At 42.6% G+C, this 10,262-nt stretch overlaps 1 protein-coding gene across 1 annotated transcript in view; it reads left to right on the top strand.

Annotated features, from left to right (window-relative positions):
- The first annotated feature begins 793 nt into the window (after positions 1 to 793).
- GGCT (gamma-glutamylcyclotransferase) overlaps positions 794 to 10,262 on the top strand; it is a 16,750-nt gene continuing 7,281 nt past the window's right edge. Inside the window, exons 1-2 of the mRNA XM_029910989.1 lie at positions 794 to 961; positions 7,200 to 7,345. Coding sequence (XP_029766849.1) covers positions 794 to 961; positions 7,200 to 7,345 — 314 coding nt within the window. The remainder of the gene's footprint in view (positions 962 to 7,199; positions 7,346 to 10,262) is intronic.

Here is a 10,262-nt window from a genome sequence, read left to right as displayed (position 1 = left end):
GATCAGCCGTCCCTGCTCCAGCGGCAGCCGCGCGGCGCCCGCCTGGCCGGGAGGTGAGGCTGGGATCGCCGGGCCGGGCGCGCTGGTCAAGGGGGGGTCCCCGCGGCCCGGCTGCTCATCACCGGGCAGGCAGCTGTGCGGCTGCATCTGGGCCTTGCGCCGCCCTGGGGTGTCCCCCTGCAGTGCCCGGCCTCTCCTCCTCCGTACCTGCCCTGGGGCTGCAGCGGCCCGGGGTAGCGCAGCGCTGGTGTGGGGAGCCACGGACCTAGCGCCGCTCACCGTGGCTGCTGGGCGCGGGTCGCCTGCCTGAGCCGTGAAAGCCGCCTGGGCAGGGAAGCGCCCTGCACCGCGCTGGAGCTCCCCTCTAGCCCTGGGGCGGCGATCAGAGACCCCTGCAGCCGGAGTAGGCATGTGGGCCTTCTCGCAGAGGCGTTCTCCACGGCTCTGTCCCCAGCAGTGGGATGGCCGCCACCACTGCCCTTGGAGGCAGCTATGGAGCCAAGTACAGCGGAGTTAAGACTTTTCTAGCCTAAATATGCTTTTACTCCTCCATCCGCACCAGAGCGGATGTTTATAAGCCACTGTTTATAAGCCAGGGGAGCAGCCACCAAGAGAGAGAACAAGAGCAAAGGGGAAGGGCAAATGGGGGTGTAGCTGGTGCAAGAAAGATGGTGAAGGAGCCACGGAAGCCACAAGGCCAGGGAGAGTGAGGAGGGATATAAGTAGAGTTCATCAACAAGCACTGTTGAGATTTCCTTTAACACTTGTTTTCTTATTATTCTCTGTATGGTAGATGGAGACTCCCAGGAGCTGTGTTTGTACCAGGTCGGGTGGCGGTTTGGGAGTCGGTACCTGTGAGGAGGACAGTTTCCTGTATTTTGCTTATGGCAGTAACCTGCTTCGGGAGAGGATACTGCTAAAAAACCCATCTGCCACTTTCTATGCTGTAGCCAACTTGCAGGTCTGTATCTATGGGAGAGATGGAACCCTGTATTCTCCATTCTTCGCCCTTTCCTTTATATGTGCTAAAGAAATTTAGCCTTAATCTGTGTTTTAGTTGTAGTTTCAGGAATTTGGGGAGGAGGCATAGCTGCTACATTAGGGAAAATGTTTGTTACATTTCACTAACACTTTTATTTTTAAGCCTGTAGAATATTGAAGTATGCTTTGTGAAGCTCTAAGCTCATGTCTGAACATTACCTGAGTAGTGCTGCTGCTGCCTTCATCCCATTGCTTCATAGGCTACCTGAATTGAAAATACTCTTTTCAGGGACACTCCAGGCACCAAGCAGCATGTAACTGGAAAAGTTCTGAGTGCTTAGAGCCCCTCTGTATCCTTATATGCTTAACACTTATATAATACTGGCCACTGGAGGCTCTCAAAGCACTTGGCAAACATTACTGAATTAAGTCTTGCATGTATGAATGAGAGAAACATTATTATGCCCATGGTTAGAGATGAAGAAATGGAGGCATAAAGCCTTAAAGTGACTTACCCAAGGTCACCCAGGAAGCTCACGGCAGAGCCAGAATGTAAAACCTGGATCTCCTGACTTCATGTCCAGTGTTCTAACAAGATCATCCCTTACCCTTCATAATTCTGCTTTTTATTTATCAATTCTAAGGTGCTTGACGTTTTGAATGTAACCACATTGCCCCCAAAGTCAAGTTTTCCAGTCATCTTGGCTACTATCGTGAACTTCTCATCTCTTAAGTGCATCTAAAACTGGGTATCCAGTCAATATCAGACCCAGAGTCAGTGTCATGTAGCTTATCCTCCAGGGGGCAGACTGGAATCAGCTTTGGTGAAGATCTTTGTATTAACCCTTTGAATGACTCTCAGAAATAATAATGGAAGGTCTAAAAGTCTACAAATCCTGATTGGCTAAGAGTTGCATTTTTTTTTTTTTAAACAACCCATGTTAGCAGATCAAACATTGTTAAAACTATGAGGAAAATTGTGCTGAAGTTGTACTTTAAGCAGGATATAAATTATCAAACAGCATAAAGTGTAGTGCAATGAAGACTTCAAAGATAGGCTGACCAGACAGCACGTCTGAAAAATCGGGACAGAGGGTGGGGGGTAATAGGAGCCTATATAAGAAAAAGCCCCAAATATCGGGACTGTCCCCATAAAATCGGGACATCTGGTCACCCTATTCAAAGAACTCCTTGGAAAAATATTTTGCTACATAAGGGCACTTCTTCCTGAGAGAGAACTCCCACTGAAACCAATAAGAGTTTGGCTGAATTAAGAGTGCTGGTTAGGACTTCATATGCTAGAATAAAGAATGCCAAAAGATGCAAATGAGATATCTGAAAGAGAGAGATTAGTAAACAAATTTTTTTATTAGGAGCTAGATAAACTCTCAGAATCAAGAAATTTTTACTTTAGTCCAACAAGTTACTAACTTCTCATTTTTCTTATGCCTCAGTATTGTAATATGTGTGGTATTCTTTGATGGTTCTACTATTCAAAGTGGTGCTGCACACTACTTGTTTCAACAAATTTCACTGAGACTGGAATGACTTACTCTGCAGTTTCATCCTGGAGTCCTGGACAAACTGGTGGCCGAAAGGAAACTGGGACAGCTCGGTTCCCTGGCAGATAAATAGATGGGAGCAAGTCTCTCCTTCCCAGGGAGAGGGTGGTTTTTAGTATCTCTTTCAGAGCCAGGCCTAGCACAGTTCAAGGCTTTTTATGCTGTCTTGTCTGGGCATAAAGGGAGTTCTTCATCAGTGAATTGCAACTTCACATTTCTTGCGAAAACATGATTATTTTGCTGGTTTCACTAGAAGTGTGAGTGGATTATTTGTGCATATTTAAGTTAGGGTTGAAATGCACTGACAAAGCCTTGTTAGGAGAGCCTATTAACCTCAGCTGAAGCCAGTACTGCTATCACTATCTGACATCTGCAGGCAATACAGTCACTCATAAATGTGTCATAAAATAACAATTTCAATTCGTTTTGATTTTTAATGTTTCCACGGTTTTTAAAAATACATTCCCGTGCAAATAGTTGCTTTAACAACAAATATACCTTCCCTTGCGCGTCTGAAACCCAGGTGTTTGTAGCGCTAGGGATGTGAAAGTGTCTGCTCTCCAAACTGAGAGAGATCCAAAAAGTAAATGGAAGATAGTGACATGATTTTTTTTTTAATAATTTTTATTTTGACCTCAGATTTTACTAATAATCTAGATAATGAAATTGACTTGTTTACAATATCTGACTTAAGCTGAAAGTATCCCTTTAATGTTAATCACCAAAACTAAGGCCATGTCTACACTAACACTTATGTTGGCAAAACTTTTTTCTCAGTCCGGAGTGTGAAAAAACCAGCCCCCTGAGTGACATAAGCGCTCCCGTGCACAGCACTATGTCAGCCAGAGATGCTCTTCTGTGGACACAGCTACCGCCGCTCGTTGAGCTGGTTTTATTATGTCAACAGGAGAGCGCTCTCCCGTCGGCATAACGCGTCTACACAAGCGCTCTTACAGTGGCATAGCTGCATGGGTACAGCTGTGCCACTGTAAGCTTGTAAGTGTAGACATGGTTTTAGTGAACGTACCTTCCATAATTTTGGGATGCAGTAATCTTAATGGTCTAGCAGCTGGGATGTATTACTAAATTTTCATTGAACTTGTTAAACAGCTATCAAATGTTAGTGTGTAAAGTTTTCTTACACAATATTTATTGTTTAGAGCACCTTTGTGTAAGAAGTTAATGTAATCTCCATGACAGTTAAATAAACTACCTTGCTCATTCAGTTTTAAGCCACTGATCTAGACTTACAGTATAAAAGATCTTAACAGTTGCATTCTTTGTTTATATCAACATATCTATTTGAATGACTTGTGTATGGTGGTCTAGTGCCAACTGGAGGGAAAGACGAACTCCATCAGAGGGTGTCTGAAAGTTCCAAAGATTACTGTGATCAATATCTAGCATATATGGTCATAAGTGTACTCATTCAACCACCAGTCTTCTGGCAATTAGAGCCTGATCATCTGAAACGCTGAGCACTTTCAAATATCACTGACAAGTCAAAAATGCTCAGCACATCAGAGGCTTCTCAGCACCTGGCAGGATCAGGCCCTGAAGGAGGAGTTGAAAGTAGCCAAGTGCAGTATCTCTAACAAAAGAATGTTGTGTGAAGACTTTTTGCCCAATTGCAGCCTTCAGTTTGTTTACTGACTTTCAGGGTATGCAGTAAGTATATTATGTAGCAAAGCATGTTAACTGTTCTGATCTGGCTCTCAATATCTGGTGGTTTAGAACAGACCTATGTCCTAGCTGTACAGTGTGCTAACACAGGCACCCTTTTATCCACTGCTCCGTACTCATTCAGTTATACTGTGTTTCAAAAAGAACGGAGATCTCAGAATGAAAAGGCACTACCCAGATTAACAATTGACTTCTGGTAATTTCTGTACAGTGAAACCAGGTAAGGCTAGCAAGACAAAACCAGCCTTGGAATAAAAGGTTAAGGATGCTGAACAGGAGTGTTAGCTTTCACAGAAAGAAGCAAGATAGCAGTGTGTAAAAATGAAGCAATCTGAACTTTGGGGGTGGGGCTGAGGGAGTGGACATGAGTGGTTATGGTAAATGAACAAGAGAAAACAAGGAACATAAGCAACAGACAAGTAAAATTGGATCAGCATTTAGGAGAGAGGCAAAAAAATGAAGGGCATGAGCCCAAGTAGTGCCCAGAGCCTTTATTTCTGTTAACTCCATTAGGCACTGGAGGGGCAGAGCATCTTGCAGAATCAAGTCCAAAGTGGTCTTAAAACAAAACAGGAAAAGCTTAAGAAACGATCGAAAAATAATTAATTTTTATTAGAGTATCATCAATGTGCTCAGTTCTGTAAAAACCAGAAAGACCACCTCTTTAAGGGACGGAGGGCTCAATCCTGCAAACATTTGCCCATGTCTGTAACTTTATTCCTGTGACTTCAGTGGGACTACTGGTGTGCATACCGTTACTCATGCTTGAGAGTTTGCAGGATCTAGCCTGGAGTCTTACACTCTGAAATCACTTTGTAGCAACTCATGGAATGGCTGAGGATTAGCGTTCATGTAGGTATGTTTCTGTTTTAGAGAGCACTTTGAGAAAAGTTGCTTTTTGGAGGGTTTAGTTGCACTCTCTCATATATGGGGCATATTTTGCAAAACCACCTGTTGCATCCTCATGGCTTATTGAAGATCAGACAAGAGCCTCCAAAGTGTACAATTGATTTTTTTTTTAAGCCCTTCAAATTTCAGAAATATTTTTAAAGATTGAAAAACATATTTGAGCAGATGTGTAAGAGGTAGCTCACTTCAGAAATTAAAAACCTTAACATAATTTAAAACACTTTAAAGGGACTTCAATTTGAAATATAGTCAGTTTTTAAAAAGGAGGGGGTTGCAGCTTAAAAGTAGTTTAACGAACTTTGCTTGTTCTTGAGTGATCCAGTCATTGGTGTTGGTACAATGACGTTTTCCTACCTTTCTTTAGAACGTCTCTCTACACTGCTGCTGGATGAAAGGCCCACACAAACTGGAAACTGGCTGACAACTGATTAGTCACTCACCGTTTCCACGATGTGCTGAGTGCTGTTCGATGCACAAAGTAAAACTGAAAAAAATAGGAGGAAAAGTTTTACTGTATTTTATTTTACAGGAAACTTTATAGCAGGGGTCTCAAACTCAGTTTATTTATCTTAGGGCCAGTGCCAGTCCTCAAATCCTCCCAGCGGGCCAATAATATCACTGAAGATGGTATTCGGAAAAGAAAATGTTTCTATTGTATTTTTTTATTTTGAATTTCTTAGAACTAATAAAAGTGTCATACAACTTAATAAAATTCTTCGCCTTCTAGAGAGTTTTTAGTGTTTGCCAGACACCTGGCAACGCTTCAGTTCTGTCAGTTTGTTGATGTTTGGCCTCAGTGACTGAGCAGTTGGAACCTTCAGGATTGCAGCAAGGTGTGCATCAGATGTTTATATTCATTGTGGAAAAAAGTGATGCTGCCTCCATGGCTGACTCTGCCTGGCAACTAGTGATGGTATCTCAGTTCCTCTCCCCCAGCCAATGGAGCTTCGAGGGGAGGCACCTGTAGCAGACCGAGCCGGCAGCATGGCTGGCTGCATGCGTCTCCTCTGCGTGCGCAGTGGGTAGGTTCTCAGGCTGCAGATGGCCCGCGAGCCGGGACTTTGAAACCCTTGCTTTATAGTAAAGTTAGGTTTTACTTGAGAGAACAGGAGGTGTGTGAGTTCTAAAAGAATCTCAATTTTGTACCTACAGTGGGTTTTATAAAAAAAGAAAGATGAAAATATCCCTTAGAAGTCTCTCACCTATTGTTCTTTCAGGTAACTGAAGAATTAGAATTAGAAACTTTTTTCAGTTTACTTTGTGCATTTGATAGCACTTTCTGCCTACTCATTTTTGTTGGTCAGTTTCAGTTCCTTTTTTTTCTCATATGCTAGCATGATGACTTCTCACATGCCCTGCTCGGGGCGGTTCAGATGCATGCTCTTCCTTACATCCTTCAAGAGGGTGTTCACGAGTAAAAGCAGCACCAAAAGCTGAGCAGGAATAAGCAGCTGATGGGCATGTACACGGAGAGGAAGGGGACAAAGAGGAGTACTCGGCCCTGACAGGTTTGGTGCTGTGGCTCTCAGGCCCACCCAAAAAACCCTTCCAAACCTTTGAAGGGCAGCAGAAAACCATTACGGAAACAGGATTTTAACTTCAGGAAGTCACTGACATCCCTTTAATGTTACTGTATTGTATTTAATGTAGAATGTGTCTGTTATGTTGAGATGAGGTTGTGGCTCTTTCTCTGCCAGCCCCATTTTCTAGCAACTCTTTAGGAGAATTGTCAGTTGTGTGGCCTAAAACATAGAGATGTGCCCAGATCTGGGCCCAAATTTCACAATGCAGCTCCATCATCACTAAAAATGAACTTACCATACCTTTCTTCCATCCCCAAACCAATTATTTTTCTTGGGGCCTGATGAACCTCCCAGTGAAATCTGCAGAAAGTAACCAATTGATCCCAGTGGGAGCTGGATCACATCCTTAATGAAGGAAAAGTGACTTCCTTCCTTGTGGCTATGCTGGCTCTTCTTGTAGACTTTGCTTAAGCTAGTACTTTGTTAAGAAAACCCAAATCACTAAGTGGAAATTGATCATTTGTATTGGTTTAATTTGCAGGATTTTAAACTCGTTTTTGGCAATCATCGAGGCAAAGCAAGTTCTTACTGGCATGGAAGTACAGCTACCATTGTTCAAAGCCCTGGAGACGGAGTGTGGGGAGTAGTATGGAAAATGAACACTAGCAATTTAAATTCGCTGGATAAGTAGGTGCATTTTAATGTCTTGTGTCACTTTAGAAAGCAAGCCAAATGCAATGGTTATTTTTCAATAATCAATGTGGTGGGTTTGTTTTGGATCAGGGAGAACACATTGGATTCTAAAACACAAATTTGTATCTTAGAGCTTGGCTGTGGACAATGGATTGTGTGATGTGGTCTAGATGAAAGCTGGAGGCATGTAGGTAAGTATAGTGGTCAGTAGGTTTCCGGTATAGGGTGATGTTTATGTGACCATTGCTTAGTAGCACTGTAATGTCTAGGAAGTGGACCTCTTGTGTGGACTGGTCCAGGCTGACGTTGATGGTAGGGTGGAAATCGTTGAAATCTTGGTGGAATTCCTCAAGAGCCTCCTTCCCATGGGTCCAGATGATGAAGATGTCATCAGTGTAGCACAAGTAGAGTAGGAGGCATAAGGGGATGAGAGCTGAGGAAGCATTGTTCTAAGTCAGCCTGACATCAGGAATCATAACATTAAAAAACCGGTAGGAGAACACTTCAGTCTCTCTGGTCACTCAATAACACTCAAAGTGGCAATTCTTCAACAAAAAAACTTCAAAAACAGACTCCAACGTGAAGCTGCAGAACTGGAATTAATTTGCAAACTGGATACCATCAGATTAGGCCTGAATAAAGACTGGGGGTGGTTGAGTCATTACAAAACCTAAACTTAATTTCCCCAATACTAATTTCTCCCTACTGTTATTCACACCTTCTTGTCAACTGTCTGTAATGGGCCACTCTCTTACCACTTCAAAAGTTATTTCTCCTCCCTTGGTATCCTGCTGTTAATTGATTTATCTCGTTAGACTGACTTAACACTTGGTAAAGCACCCCACATCCTATCTTTTACTTCATACATCTCATGAAGTGGGTTCTAGCCCATGAAAGCTTATGCCCAAATAAATTTGTTAGTCTCTAAGGTGCCACAAGGGCTCTTTTTTTTGCTGATACAGACTAACACGGCTACCACTGAAACCTGTGATGATTCAGTTATCCCTCCCAATGTAAACCTGTCCTGCCCCCGTTCAGTGACAACTTAAATAGCTCTGTCACCTATCAAATTGCTTGCCTGCCTGCCTGCATGCTGGAGAGCATTGAGGCAGTACATGGCTAAGAACCTCAGAAAATCATCCCCCTCTTTTGCAGGTGCCTTAATAAGGATTTAGGAGCCTAACTTTAGACACCATTTGGAAACTTTGGCCAGAGCTCTGTACTACTTGTTTTATTACAGCTCTTAGTGGCCTAGTCTATAAAACTGAAATTTCAACTTGCACATTAATGGTGTATAATGAGTCTGAATCTGCAAGGGGCTGAGTGCTCTCAGCTACCACTGACTTCAGCATCTCACAGGATCAGGCCCATTATGAATGCTTTCAGGATTTGAGGAATAAAATTAATGTTACAAAGTTTAGTTTGGAGACATTGGAATTAGATTAAATCTGAGCAGTAAATTACCTTGTATACTTCTCACTGGGGAGAAGTCCTCACTCTTTCTCCTACCCAATTCTTCTCTGCACCTTACTGCTCTCACTAGTGATCATACTGTAAGATCCTGTCTCTTTTGTACAACATCTTAACTTGCCATGCGTTCCTGAAACCTAAAATACTTCACAGAGCTAAAGATCCCATAACTATTTCTGTCTATGAGGGAAGATACTGCCCCTACCAGCACTGTCAGGAAAGAAAGGTTGATTGGTAAATAATTGTAATTTGTATTGTGGAGTTTTAAATCACTTGCTCTTATTTTTTAATCACTTTTAATGCTAGTAAAAGGTACCTGATTGGCAACTCTGGAGACTCAACTGTTCTAACTCAACAGAAAAGTTACAGGATGGGCATTAGCATTGCTGGCTTGCTCCCCCGACAGTTCATGAATAGGTCCTAAAGGTGATCTTCAAAAGGAAAGAAACCGGATTTGTCCTCTTTGCTTCTTTATGATCTATAAAGAAAACCTGATTTAAAAAAAATCTAGTGCTAGTCTTTTCACTAGATATTCAGGTTTTATCTACCCTGTCTTCCTAGTGATCTGGTATAATTATGATGGAGTAACCATGAAGTAAAAAGTGATAGGAAACTATTTTTATCAGATGTTAAAAATTTGCTTTTTGTGTGTGTTAATATAAACTTTTTCCCTTTCTGCACTCCTTGCCCTCTAGAAATAATTTAATTACCAGGATTTCTACCTGTTAAAATACTTATGTTGGTTTTTGTTCCGATAATGTGTCAATGTCCTTTTAAGGACTATGGCCCCAATCCTGCAAAGGCTTACATTATGTCTGCACTATGGACCTTACAGCAGCACAGCTGTACCGCTACAGCTGTGCTGTTGTAAGGTCTCCTGTGTAGCTGCTCTTTGCTGACAGGAGAGAGTTCTCCTGCCAGCATATTTAAACCACCCCCAATGAGCAGCGTTAGCGATGTTGGCAGTAGAGCCTCCCCGGCCGACATAGCACTGTCCACACCAGCACTTTTGTTGGTGAAATGTATGTTGATCAGGGGTGTGTGGGTTTTTTTCCACACCCCTGACCGACAAAAGTTTTGCTGACAAATGTGCTAGTGTAGACAAAGCCTTAAATGTGTAGAGCAGGGATAGGCAACCTTTCAGAAGTGGTGTGCCGAGTCTTCATATATTCACTTTAATTTAAGGTTTCGCGTGCCGGTAATACATGTTAACATTTTTTAGAAGGTCTCTCTCTATAAGTCTATATTATATAACTAAACTATTGTTGTATGTAAAGTAAACAATGTTTTCAAAATGTTTAAGAAGCGTCCTTTAAAATTAAATTAAAATGCTGATCTTACGCCACCAGCCTGCTCAGCCCACTTCCAGCCTGGGGTTCTGTTCACCTAGGCCTGCAGCGGGCTGAGCGGGGCGACTCGAGGTCAGGGCAGAGGGCTGGGG

Source organism: Terrapene carolina, unplaced genomic scaffold, assembly GCF_002925995.2.
Source record: "Terrapene carolina triunguis isolate 2854851 unplaced genomic scaffold, T_m_triunguis-2.0 Scaffold84, whole genome shotgun sequence".
Taxonomy (NCBI): Eukaryota; Metazoa; Chordata; order Testudines; family Emydidae; genus Terrapene; species Terrapene triunguis.
The sequence above is the reverse complement of the archived record's forward strand: the minus strand, read 5'-3'. Positions and strand labels throughout refer to the sequence as shown.